This window comes from Phoenix dactylifera, chromosome 14 (genome assembly GCF_009389715.1).
Source record: "Phoenix dactylifera cultivar Barhee BC4 chromosome 14, palm_55x_up_171113_PBpolish2nd_filt_p, whole genome shotgun sequence".
Lineage (NCBI taxonomy): Eukaryota > Viridiplantae > Streptophyta > Magnoliopsida > Arecales > Arecaceae > Phoenix > Phoenix dactylifera.
In genome coordinates this window covers 16,363,206-16,376,832 of record NC_052405.1, presented here as the reverse complement: position 1 = coordinate 16,376,832, position 13,627 = coordinate 16,363,206, and the positions used below count along the sequence as shown (strand labels likewise).

General features: G+C 33.9%; 1 protein-coding gene across 2 annotated transcripts; it reads left to right on the top strand.

The window, feature by feature from the left end:
* The first annotated feature begins 1,090 nt into the window (after positions 1-1,090).
* On the top strand, positions 1,091-10,605 carry LOC103701551 (norbelladine 4'-O-methyltransferase-like). Of its 2 annotated transcripts, none has more exons than XM_039133834.1 (5): positions 1,091-1,244; positions 1,519-1,598; positions 4,139-4,283; positions 5,610-5,741; positions 10,345-10,605. In XM_039133834.1, the coding sequence occupies exons 1-5, from the start codon at positions 1,188-1,190 to the stop codon at positions 10,531-10,533; spliced, it is 603 nt and encodes a 200-aa protein (XP_038989762.1). In that variant the 5' UTR covers positions 1,091-1,187; the 3' UTR covers positions 10,534-10,605. The 2 variants fall into 2 exon arrangements, with proteins under 2 accessions (XP_038989762.1, XP_038989761.1); XM_039133833.1 differs by lacking the exon at positions 10,345-10,605 and adding an exon at positions 9,435-9,902.
* The last annotated feature ends 3,022 nt before the right edge of the window (positions 10,606-13,627 follow it).

The following is a 13,627-nucleotide window of genomic DNA, read 5'->3' as shown; positions in this document are numbered from 1 at the left end:
TGGCATCAACAAGGAAAATATTGACACCTTTTTGGACCAGACCAACTTTTCTTATGTAGCTCGGACCGCACGACTTCAGTCCTAGTCAAAGTGCTGACCAATACGTACCAATAAGGATGGACAGTTTGGGCAACTAGCAACTGTAGCAGCACTATAATTAGCACACGAACAGAGCAACTATCGGCCGTTATCTGACCATCAGTACACGTCATACCAATCTAGATAACGGCAAAATAGACCGCCCCATATAAAGAGATAGTTTCGAATACCTCTAAACGATAAGCCTAAGCCTATATCATGCTACAGTTTTCGTTTAGAAAATGCCATCCTTAAAAACGACTCAATTCATTTGGAGACCTCCGTGCATAAATAAGAAAAGAAACAATAAATTTTTTAAGTAAAAGATACGTCCTAATATAAATGCAATTGGAGGCCTAAATGTATTTATAGTTATAAAGATACGTAGTATTTGAGTGAGGTATCTAAATATTAATGCATTTAGATTCTCATCTTAGAATTTATTATAATAAATATATTTGGAAGCCCGAGCTTAGGTACCCATCTCATTCGCCTAAGAGTAGAGCTGGTTTCACTACTTTGTTAAAAAAATTTTGTTCTATACTGTGTTTTCGCTTTTCTGACAAAAACACTTCAATAAATGAATTTCTTGCGAGCCTTCTTCTATATATCGACTATTTCGATTTTTACGGACCTCAGCAGTCGTATGCTGCCGAAGTTCTCTTGTGTTGTCACTTCCTCGATCAAAAAAAAATCTGCAGTGCTGTCACTTCCCTACCAAAAAAACAGCTCGAAAGTATAAATTATCCAAGTAGCTACTGCTGCGCGTGAGGCACGCCAACGTTTTAAAAATGCTCATCTTGATGGAATCATCATTGAAGCCAATTACAGAAATGAATTCTTTTATGTTCCTTAGGAGGAAGAAAAGCAAAAAAAAAAAAATTGCAAGGTATCCATTGGTTGCAAAATGGTGTGGATACCCCTAATCATAGCCACCCTCACCTACCACCTCTCATGGTGATCGAGTAGGCATCAAGAAATATATATATTCTTTTATCTTAGTGGATCAAGTCACAGCCCAGGGGATATATATATATATATATATATATGGAGGAAGGAGAGGGTGCCAGACTAAGAGATCTCCATTAAGGAACCCTGGAAGAACATCAATGGCTATCCCGGCAGGACATGCAATACATCTCTTGCAGAATGATGCCCTTTACAAGGTCGCTTCTCTTTTCTTCTTTTTCTTCTTCATGATTTCTTTTGGGATATGTTGTAGAGGAGGAGGAGAAGAAAAGAAAAAAGACACAGAGAAGGGAGAAGAGATGCAAGAGAATAGAAAAAGAAAAGGAAAAAATAAGAAAAAAAAGGGAGTTTCTCTTTTCTCCGAATTTTTTCACTTCTGAAAAGTTAAAATAAAGAGAACTTTCTTTCTTTATGGAGGGTTTTTTTGCCCCATTATTTCTAATTAATCTTTTCTCTTTCTCTTTTTTCCAGTATATATTGGAGACAAGTGTTTATCCACGAGAGCACGAACAACTTAAGGCATTGAGAGAGGTGACTAAGAAACAAGAGTGGCAAGTTCCAAACCTTTAGATTGCTGAATCTTAACTATTTAATTTTATGGAAACATTAAATTATAAAGCAGTGAGATGGCTTGATTACATTGTTATGTAGTTATTTTAGATATCTTTGTGGAAAAAATAAAGAATAATTCGAAGCACGAAATCTGAAAATATCTTGTGATTTTATCCATGCTATTGATGCATCTCTTCATGGTTGGGCAAGAGGAATTCCTACTGAATTAACATGAAAGAGGGTATTCCAAAGGCACAGAGTGAGCACGAACAGCTCAACATTGTCCCAGCCGCTCGGTTACAAAGCTAAGGGCCTCACTTACCTTGTTTCTCTGTACAGCTCTTTTTGACCTTTTTTTTTGTGGGTACGGTTGGTTCTCTCTCCTTTCGAGGAGTGTTGCGAAGTGGGAACCAGTTCATGTTTATCTTTATTGCAATGTGTTATTGTATCATTATGTAATAGAGTATACAACATGATTAGGGGTACAAATGGGTCAGGTTGGTTCGAGTCATGAGTGACTCCGATCCAATTCAGTTTCTTTGCTTAGGTTCTAATATTGGACTCAGACCCAACCCAATAGAAGATCGGGGTCGGATTGTGTCAGGTCCACAGCTACAATTTTTGATCAACAGATCATTCAGGTCGGATCCATGTATAATCTAGTCTCAACCCAAAAAATTTGGATCCGGGCCAGTTTCTGTTAGAATCCGAAGAAATAATTATTACAAATTTGCACATTATCAAGGCATTAATCATGACCGAAGTTGTACTTTGGTGCAACTGTTGATGGCATGATGTCTCCTTTAGTGTACAGTCCTCATGAGATTGCAATAACTGTTTAAAGCAAAATACTTAAGTGTGATCAAATAATACTTATATATATATATATATATATATATATGTACACATATATATATATATGTACACATATACACACATATATGTACACATATATATACACACACATGTACACATGTACACATGTACACATGTACACATGTACACATATACACATGTACATGTACATATATATACATATACATACATATATATTATACTAAATCTCTTATTAGTCTCCATTGAAGCGGGTATCAGCTAATAATGTATATCTTATAACACACATTATATTTTGTCTTCAAACTATTCAATCAAACATGGATAGGAAAACAGAAAGACAACTATTTTTGTTGTGGTATATTAAATAACGGTTTTGGACAGGGACTTGAAGACATCACCATTATCAGAAGATGCTTGTGCCATCACACACACACATTATCGAGGGTGTGGTCCAGAGCCCCGTTACGCCAAAAGTTGACTGCCTCTTTGCTAACAACATTGTTGTTGCATTGTGAACCATGAACCACTCCCCCTTGCATGATGTAGAGATTGTGATTCTATGATCCTGATTGTAACAGCATTGCTGTTGACCATAAGCCTCACCTCATTTTTCATGGGCACTAGAGAGAATTGCCAGAAGAACTATCACATTATAGCAGCTTTCTTTTTGGGTCAGATCGTAGGATTAGAAACCTAAAATTGCCTAAATTTCAAATAGATCGAATCGAGTCGGGTTAGAATTTAGGAAACCTAGACCTGACCCTAAAAATAGAACTCTACCCTAAAAATTCAGGAAACCTATTCCTCTAAGATTGGGCCGTCCATTTAAGTATAACCCTGTATCAACCAAACTCTACCTAGCTCAAATCCTATGGAAAGAAAAAAAAAACCTTCATAAATTTTTCTTTTCTTTGATCTTTTTTTTGTTCTTGCAGCCCAAAAGCTAGGATTCGGGCTAGGTTTGACTGGTTCCTAAAAAATGGAAGCTAGATGGCTGATGGGTCAACAAGCTCCAATCCTGTAGGAATATCCAAACAGACCATGAGCGTTATTAAAATCCGATGCTCTGATGTGTTAACTTGCTTAAAATAAGATTTACCTGTGATCCAAGAAACACTAGCCTAGCCCTGTTTATCATTCCTGATAACAGTGAGAAATCCCTTTTTTTTTTTTTTTTGTAGAGTATAATAGCCAACGAGATATATTCTTTATTGTATAAAGTGGATCTGAAATTACCATCACATTCGTCCAATATATTAACTATGTCATGATAGTTTGATTTCGCTGTTCTTCATTCATCAGACATTGTTGTGTCTAATAATGACCCTCAAACTAATATTGGACCTTCTTTTGATTTGGTATTCTTAAGTAACATTGCTAGACTAATTTAGCTAATCCAAATCCAGATGATTAGTGAATTCTTTAACTAACTTTTCTGGAGATTTCAATCTTTAACTAGTTATGTGTAACAAATGGTAAATAAGATTAACTATTTAAAGACTGGTTAAAATTGAAACTGCATACATCATAGGACAGCATAGGGAACTTTGACTATATTAAATGAATTGTATGATGATATATCTTATTCTAAGTTGTCAATCTATTAATACTTAACCTTATGCGAGTCAATTATAATTAGCATTTAGACCACCCTCCCAGTCCACTTTTTTTGAATTCTTTTTTTTTTTTTTTGATGTCGCAGGCATTTCTGGATGGTGCCTCCGGAGGAATGCCAACATCTTTCTGTACTTCTAAAGCTCATGAATGCAAAGAAGACACTTGAGCTTGGTGTGTTCACAGGTTATTCACTCCTTGCGACAGCACTAGCATTACCGACGGAGGGCAAGGTTTTTCAACTCCTTAGCACATTAAAATAATGTTGTGTTCCCTTGTTTCTGTTTACCAGTAATTTCATTACCTATTTTATGCACAGGTATGTGGCCACGGAACATATGATTTTCAGGTTTTAGGCATTTATAATGCCTAGATCATGATCACCCCGAGCAGATTTTTGATTAAAATGATCCATCATTGATTTGGAATCATTAAATATTTACTAAAAATTTAATTTTTAGTTATAGTCTAACTAGAACACATTTCGAAAGAGTCAGACGACATACTACATTAAATTATTGGTAAAAGATATAATTAATACAAAGTCAATGATGGCTCATCCAAGATAAATCACACTACTAGTTCTGATCTAAAAACCTGAAATATCTAGAATAGAAAATATGGATCTTCCATGGACCTTCAGTGCATACACTGACACCTCCTTTAGTCTCTAAGACATTGACACCTATACTTCATATCTGTAATAGGTGCATAAGTAGAAGTAGCTTATTGTTCCAGAATTAGAGCAGGTCTAAAAATAGCTTACTACTCATTCATCATGTGTTTTAGATCTTAAGAATTATTACAAGATGGAGACAAGGTTGCTATTGAGATACTGGTCCTTAGGATATCTCTTACACATTCAACAATTGGCCTCAATTTTATGAATATGTGAAAAATACATGATAGGATGTTTAAATTAGATAGGAGCAAACATTATGTTGAATCATTAATAAGCTGCCTCCTTACACACACAACATCCTAGTCCTTGAACAAGAAACACAAAAAAAGGGTACCTACGGTGTCCAATCCATTCTCTAACCGCTAATATATTTCTGAAAACACATGTAAGAAATAGATAAAGAAAAGCTAAATTAAATGTGTAATCTTTTAAATGGATATATAACTGATGTTCAATATGTGCTCAATGGCATTGTTTGCAAAACTAAAGTCCAGAGTAAAGCAAAGTGAAGGATGAAAAGGAAATTACCTTCCCTTTGTTTTGTATGAGGTTATGGACATCAAAAGCTCTATTACTAGAGATTTTTAATGTATAGTCTAGTCGATATGTATGTTTCTACATACATACTGATATATATATTATATACATGTATGTCTGTGTGTGCGCAACTTATTTTGCATTTAACTGGTTATATTTTGAGTTTATTCAGAAAAGATACATTTAAACAAATTTGCAAAAACTTATGATTAAACAATATTATTGAAGTTATGAATGCATGTCAGAAAACAATGCTCGAACATGAATATCTTTGAAAAACTTGAACTATAAAAATTTGGTGTTCATGACCCTTTATCCTTTTGTTCATACTTTATTGTAGGTCACAGCAATCGACATTAACAGATCATACTTTGAGATAGGACTACCATTTATTCAAAAAGCGGGAGTTGAAGACAAGATTAATTTTATTGAATCAGAAGCTCTCCCTGCTCTTGATAAAATGCTCCAGGAGGTAACTTTCCTCATATATCAAGCATAATATTTTTTGTGGTGTATTGTAATTATCTTTTAATCTAGCAATAAAAGCAAGAGTTGTGTCTTTGATTAATAAAAAAGAGCTTAACATAGGTTAAGCCACATAGATATCCCTTGCAAAGCTTTGCATGTGTTTGGAGAAACAAAAAATTAACAAAAAAATAAAATAAAAGTGTCCTGGATATAAATCATAAAATATTTGAGTTCGAGCAAAGGAAAAATGTTTTATATGATAAATAGAGCTAAGCCAAAAAAATATAGATTAGCATAATTGCCAAATTTATTAAATCATTTTATGCCCACTTTTAAGGAGAGATCTATCAAAACAAAAGAGACCCATGAAATAAAATCTACATCTTCCTTTTGTTACAAATAGATATGCATGTTTGCATGAGTGAATAGGTATCTTGCTATCTTGCTATTGCTTTTGGATGACTGCCATGAAATGGGATGATTTTTAAGTAGATAGAATTATTATATAAGGGCTAGGACTCTTCTTTACTTTGTTTTTAAAAAAGGGTTAGAACTCTTATTTATGTTAACTTTGAGAAAAGATTATGACTCTTATTGATATCTCACTCTCATTATCTTAAACCAATCCCTTCAGTTGCAGTTAGATAATAGAGAAGACTATGCAATCCAACCAATTAAAGTTAAAAAATTTAGAAAAAACAATTGACTCCTAAATTTCTCAGTCTGTAGCTCATTCCAGTGTATCTATACTGTGTAAGTCCTAAAATAGGTTAAATCTGATGCATCCTCATTACAAAAGTATCATGGTGTAGCATAATGGTCTTCATAATATAATCTTAAAGGAGTGCTTGAAGTTACAAATACCATAATTTTTCTATTTTATATATTAATAATGAACCATTTAAATAAAGGCAATTATTTGGCTGTTATTTTATTATCATAGCTGTTATACAACAGGGATAATGACCTTTTAGACCATTTTCCATAGTGACTAAACAAAATAACCTGTTATGCATTTGATATTTTTTATTTTGCTAGTTGACCGAAAATAGGTTAACATTTTATATTGGGTTAACATCTCACATGCAGCTTGAATCATCCATTTGGAGACTATAACAGGTATAAGATGACATCGGAGTTGGGTAATTAATTAATAATTGGCTTGGACGGATTTGAATTGATGACCTTCAGTAAACTTGGTTTTGATATCTTATCATGTTAATCAATCTTCGATGATATGTAGAACTTGTTAGGCTTCTTGTTCCAAAGCCATTTGCATAAGAGCAAAACCAGAGCTTTATTTTTCCAATGAAAATTCTATCATTTCATTCTTTCCATAGGGTCCCCAATAGCAATTATCAATTGGTCCCAAACTGTGTTAATCATTTAGAAACTTGAGTTTGTAATCTTTTGCATGATATAATATGTTGTGAATTAGAGTGTTGCAACTCCAAAATTATATATGCTTATGTGGATGCTTGTTTTTCTAACTATACGTATTTACTCAAATTTAAAGGTTGTTTTCTTTGTAGAATGTTGGCACTTGTCAATATCCTTTGTCGATAATTAAATATATTTTAATTGATTGAAATTTTAAGTCAATAAAGCATACATATGGCATACATCAAGATATCGACTAGCCTACATACTTGCATAATTATGATCAAATTGATAATCTGATATCTTTTTTTGACTTTTGCATGTGTATTTCATGTGTCAAAAGACTAGTAACATAAAAATCATGGAGGAAGCATAGAGCCTCATTGCTGAAATTTAGAATGGTAGCACCACACAAAACAATATATTATTTTACTACTAAATACTCTCTAAATCTATACTGCTGAACTCACTTTTTATATAGACTCTGACACACAGCCATTCTCTTTCCACTTAAACACTACCAAGCCAAGTACCATTCTATTCACATGGTAAGCTCTTCACCACTTGTATCTCATTTGTCATTTACTTATCCAAGATTACATTCCCATCTTTATCCAATAAAGAGCTCAAAACATGGCCATATGACACCTCTAGTCTGCGGAGGTTCATATTGATAACAACCTTTCAACCACTGCACAGCCCAAACTAGATGACTTAATTCACCAAGCCATTATACCTTACCTACTCTTCCTAAAGAATGAATGTTGCTCTGGCTCAAATGGTGGGTTTGGTACACCTCTATATGCTATAATCAAAGGGTACTCTTGAGGTCATGCTACAACCGCCAATCGTTCCTATGACCACATGTCGTACCAACAGAAAACTCATCCACTTGTAAATTCTGTGTAATACGCACTCGTAAATGAAAAAATGATTGGTGTAAGAATTTTTCACTAATCAGGTGTGATCAGTCTCATCCGTGTAAGAATTTTGAATTCCCCTATGACTCAAGACAAGATCTTCTCAAACTTTTAATCTAAGTTTGAATTAGACTCCCAACATAAAGTCTATTTATTGTCAAAGAGTGCAAAATTAATTTATTTTCTAATCATTTTGTATTTTATTTATTCACTAAGTACTATCTTTACTTAAAGAGTGCATTACAAAAATCTCTCTCAGATTTGGAGTAAATACATTTACACACCCAGTAGTATGAAAAACCTACGCTTACGGCTTACCCCTTTGAGATTTATTTTTATCCAACACTTTAACCTATAACCTAATAGAACATTAGTCAAACTGTTAACTTTAAATGAGATCCAAATATTATGTTAGAAAAAAATTTATTATAGCAAAATAACTTTACGTGACATAACAACGACCCAAAGATTTAAGAAAATGTCTATATCCTCTTCCTTATTCAAGGACAATTTTAAAAAGGAATCGATTTCGTGAAAGATGGGATCAGTAAATGGAAAACTACTGATATTTCATCTTTGTGAGATCATCCACTCCACATCTTGAAAAGTAATTTGCACAGGCCATACTGCATAGTCCATTTCACTTATTTTTTTTTCTTCTAAAGATAAGTGCTGAGTATCTTTCATCATTGAATACGGGTATTGTTTTAAATGCCTCAATTATTGGCTTGTTTCTCAGCTTTCTTATCGCCATTTTTTTAATGGGAATAATCAGAAAGTCTATCAATGAGAATTCTTGAATTGCTCCTTCTTTCTTCCGCTTTCCCTCAATAGAGATTTTATAAAATAGATTTACGTAAGTTTTTCCTTTTGGATTCACTAACATCGTTAATTTAACAGGGTGTAAGTGTAAATTTTACAAACTACTGGGTGTAAGTATAATAAACATAAACCTCAGAGGGATTTGTGTGATTTACTCAGTTAAATTATACAAATAATAGCTGAAATGTAGGGGTCTATTTTGTCAAGCCTGGATCAAATTACTTTGAAATCATCTTATCTTAATACCACCACTATACAAAGTAAGCATAAAAATTACCATTCTCTTCGACACTCTTCATATATGCTTCGAGCTTTTGAAAAATATGTTGCCCTCATCTCTTGACAAGCAAGCATGTTGCTTCTATTCTGATTTGTATTTTGAATGTAAACCTTTGAAGAACCTAACAAAAGTGGAATGCTTGAATGGAAAACAATATTTTTGTCTAAAACTACAATGCCACCATATGGTTAAACTATCATTGGGTTTTCAAACAAGATAATTTGTAAGTGAAACTCTCTATATAGGAAGTTACTGCAATATGATCATGATAACGAAATTCCACTGACAACTGTAGGTAAAGGAAGGTGAGTTGTTTGATTATGCGTTTGTTGATGCTGACAAATTAAACTATGGAGAATACCATGAACGCTTGCTTAAACTCGTGAAGATTGGAGGAGTTATTGTCTATGATGATATTCTTTGGTCTGGTCGTGTGGTTGCTCCAGTGGGTACTCCAATTTCTGAGTTTGATGCCGAAGTCAGAGACTACTTTTTGAAGTTTAATGATTTTCTGGCTACTGACTCTCGGATTGAGATATCACAAGTTTGTGTTGGTAATGGACTCAACATCTGCAGGCGTCTTATCTAATTATGTGGTTTGATTATACTAAAAAACTTAAACTATTGGGTGGAGATCGACCCAAGCTTGTGAAGTAATGTGGGGCATCCCATGACATGTATCTTAATTTACATTGCACATATGAGCATACTCTGTTTTTTTTTTCTCTTGTTCCAACTTAGTATCAAAGCTCAGATTATTGGAGAATGTGAGTTCAAATCCCCCCCAAAGGAATTATTTATTTAGTCAACCAGGTTCTCATTTTGACCCAACCCATTTATCCCTTAGAGTGCGCATTCCAAGATGCATGCTAGAAGATGGATTTACTAAGCCTAATACGATCATAGCTTAAGTTTTTAGGGTAAACTAAGGTTGTTTACGTTGTTGCATTACTAGGAGCTTATATCTCTCCTCTTCTTCTTTGCTTAAGCTTAGAGCATACTCTGATGCTAGCTAGGCCAGTATATGTTATTAACTGCCACCGTATTATTAGTTATTGCCTTAGTGATTCTTGCATTTCTTGGAAGCTTAGAAAATAAATCTCTTATTTAGGTGATAAAGTAGAGTATGGTGCCATTGCAATAATAGTGTAATGGTTGCTTGATTGAAATAATCGCTTGTTGACATGGGTGATTGTTGTTGGCAGACCCACCTCACTACTTTGAGAACTCGAGTATTGTTCGAAGAGCCAACAGTTGGTTCTATGATGGTGCCAAGTATATTGAGATTGATTGTTATTTTACTTGACATGATTATATTACTCATACTCTCTCTATCATATATCTTCTCAGGAAAACAAATTCTGGATTTCTTTATGACGTTGTGCATAGCATAGAAATTCTCCTTCCATGTGCAAACTTTGATGTTACAGTTATACATATAATGCTGTGCATGATATTTGGTTGTATATTCACCTTGGTGGTGACAATATTCTTTTATGTACATGTGTGTATATGTACGTAGGGGTGCAAATGGATCGGGTCAGACGGAAGGTCGGGTGACCTCGACCCGACTCGGTTCCTTATTCGGACAGGACAAAACCAAGCATGTTTCAGCATATGAGTTGCATTAGTTATGCTATCAAAAGAAAATAGTGATTGATTCTTAATCAAAAGGTATAAATATTTGAACTGGCTGTAGGCCAGGTCTAAACCAAGTCTATCATGACCATGACAGAACTTGGTTCGATTTTGCCAAAAAAAAAAATTGAACATGGTCTAAATCATTGGCTCATTAGCCGAGTTAGTTCAAGTTACTTGAAAAGAGAAAATAGGCTATGGAGTTGACCAAAGTAGAAGGCCAGATGGGAAATAAAGAAATCACTGCTACTTTTTGAAGATATTTCTCACGCAATCATTGCTCACATCCATATAATGAAGCATATGACCAAAATGGCTGTTCATTTGTTTCGTCGAGGGGGAAAAGAAAGAAAGAAAAAAAAAAAAAAAAGAGGCTTTAGGTTTGAAAGGTAATCACCAATTTCATGTTCCATACAAAGACCATTATGGTAAAGAAAGGAGAAATCGTCCCTCTTATCTCTAATATCAACTCTAGTTGACAACTACCTCATGTGCACATAAAGACTAAAATAAGGTAAGATGAAAGGTTAATTAAATAAATAATTGACATGAAGGGGTTTCAATGTCATGACCACCAATAACTTAGGTGTTGATATCATCTTGCTTAATCGCTAAATCCTAATGCTTAAAATGATCAGATGTAGTAACTCAGCTCATGACTGCTAGGGGACACTACAGCATAAGCTTTTTTTGGAGCTGACCAGTTTTCCTAGTGAGAAAGCTAGAGTTTTAGATGGGAAAAGTATATGAGAACCTCTATGGGCATATATTTAGTTCTATATTAAGTGTGTTAAAGAGATCTTGGATACTTAAGTAGGACTGGAGATCCCAATTGATAACCTTCTAGCTAGTTCTTTTTTCAGATAAGGCCATGGATAATTATAAATTATATTAGAGCCAACTATCCCACAACCTATATAAGTAGGAGTTGCGTCAGAGGCCCTTTTGGAGCTAAACAAGAGCCTGTGTGGCATTTGTACTTGGATCCTTCTCCCGGTAACGACACTAGCCTAAATAGGCTGAGTATATGAGGATCCATGTGTATATATGTTTAGTCCCACATTGTATGTGGGTTGAGATCTTGGATACTTGAGCAAAGCCAAGGATTTCTAATTAATAATAATCTTCTAGCTCGCTCTTTTTAGGAGATACTATAGCATTATATAAGAAATGTCTATGCTAACTAACCAATTGAACTTAGAAGGTTAAATTTTGAGAGAATGAATCGATACCACATATTAGGCTTACTCTTTTTGGGGTGAAAGGAAACATAAGTTGTACATTGTATGCCAATCTCAATAATATAAGTTCAAAAGGATCTTGCTGAGGCCTCTTCCTTGCCCTAAATCATTCCTTCTCATGTCATTATTGACCATGGTTGAAGTTGTTGCTCCCCATCATCATTGCCAGTAGCCTCCAATTTACCACAATACAATATCCTCCGATCTATTACCATCTACCATGAGTAAGAAACCTATTGATGGAGAGAAAATAGGGATGAAAGAGTTTTGAATATGTAGTTTCATATCCATTGATCAATATCTCCGGACACATTGGTTTAAATTAGTCAAAACAATAACAATCAAAATACTATATATGTCATATCAATTAGTAGTAATACTTATATGTATTCTACCAATGATCCAACTAAGATGAAACCATGCCTTAGTTATAGGTGAATGAGTACTAACTATAAGGCTCTCCAAACCATAATCATAACAATCCACATTTTGGCCCCTCATTTGCCAAGAAGTCTTAATTAGGGCCATCTCTGATGCTAGGATTCTCTACATCCTTCTTCACAATCTCCTACTATGTTACTTTAGATCTTCTCATCTTTTTCTTATAATTTTCACCACAAACTATATTACTTCTTTTTACTAGAACTTTTTCATCGTTACACATGTCTACTATGTCGTTACACAGCTCCTACAACTTCTCTAATATATTCACTTCTTAATCTATCTTTTCTAGTTGTACCACATATTTATCCTAATATTCTTATTTTTCTCATATTTAATTTATTTTCATGAATTTTAGTTTTTGCCTAGAACTTTGAGCTATACAATATTTTACTATTATTCTACAAATTTTTCTTAAGTCTCTAAGATATGTGCCTATCATATAATATTCTAGTTCCACCTCTTCAGTTTACCCAACCAATATTGATACTATTGCATATATTTTTATCTATCTCTCTATTATTTTATATAGTAGATCTTACAGAAAAAACTGATCATTTTATAGTGATCCCCATCCAGACACATTATTATTGATAACAGTTGCATGTCGGTGGTTTTTTTCCATATACCACTTGAGCAACAAACGATACCACTTGGGCAAGTACTCTACCGTACAAAAGATCCTATTTCTATTGCAAGCTAATCTTCCTAGTGAGCTTAAAGAAGACCAAATCAATTCAGTTCATAATACTATTCAAAATTATAGGCATGCTGGGATTCGAGATAGGATCCTTCATGATATCAATAAGATTATCTGCAGCTTTATCTAGAAGAAGGGTGCACAGAGGAGAGATGTGCATTATATAAATTGGAACAATCTCTAGAATTACATAAATTGGAATAATCTCATCCATCCTAGATCTCATGATGGGCTTAGATGATATTTTGTATTTTGATATTCGGATGCTAGATGCTATTTAATATTTTCAATATGTAGTTGACTGCTTTGAGAGTCTGATTTAATATCTACTGGTATAAAACCATTTTCCATCATGAATAAGTAGGTAATCTGATGCAAAAAATCACCAAATAATATCAAATTGCTCTAAAAATTATTTTATGAGCAAAATAATGAGAAAAATCATTACATATTTTATTGAAATGAAAT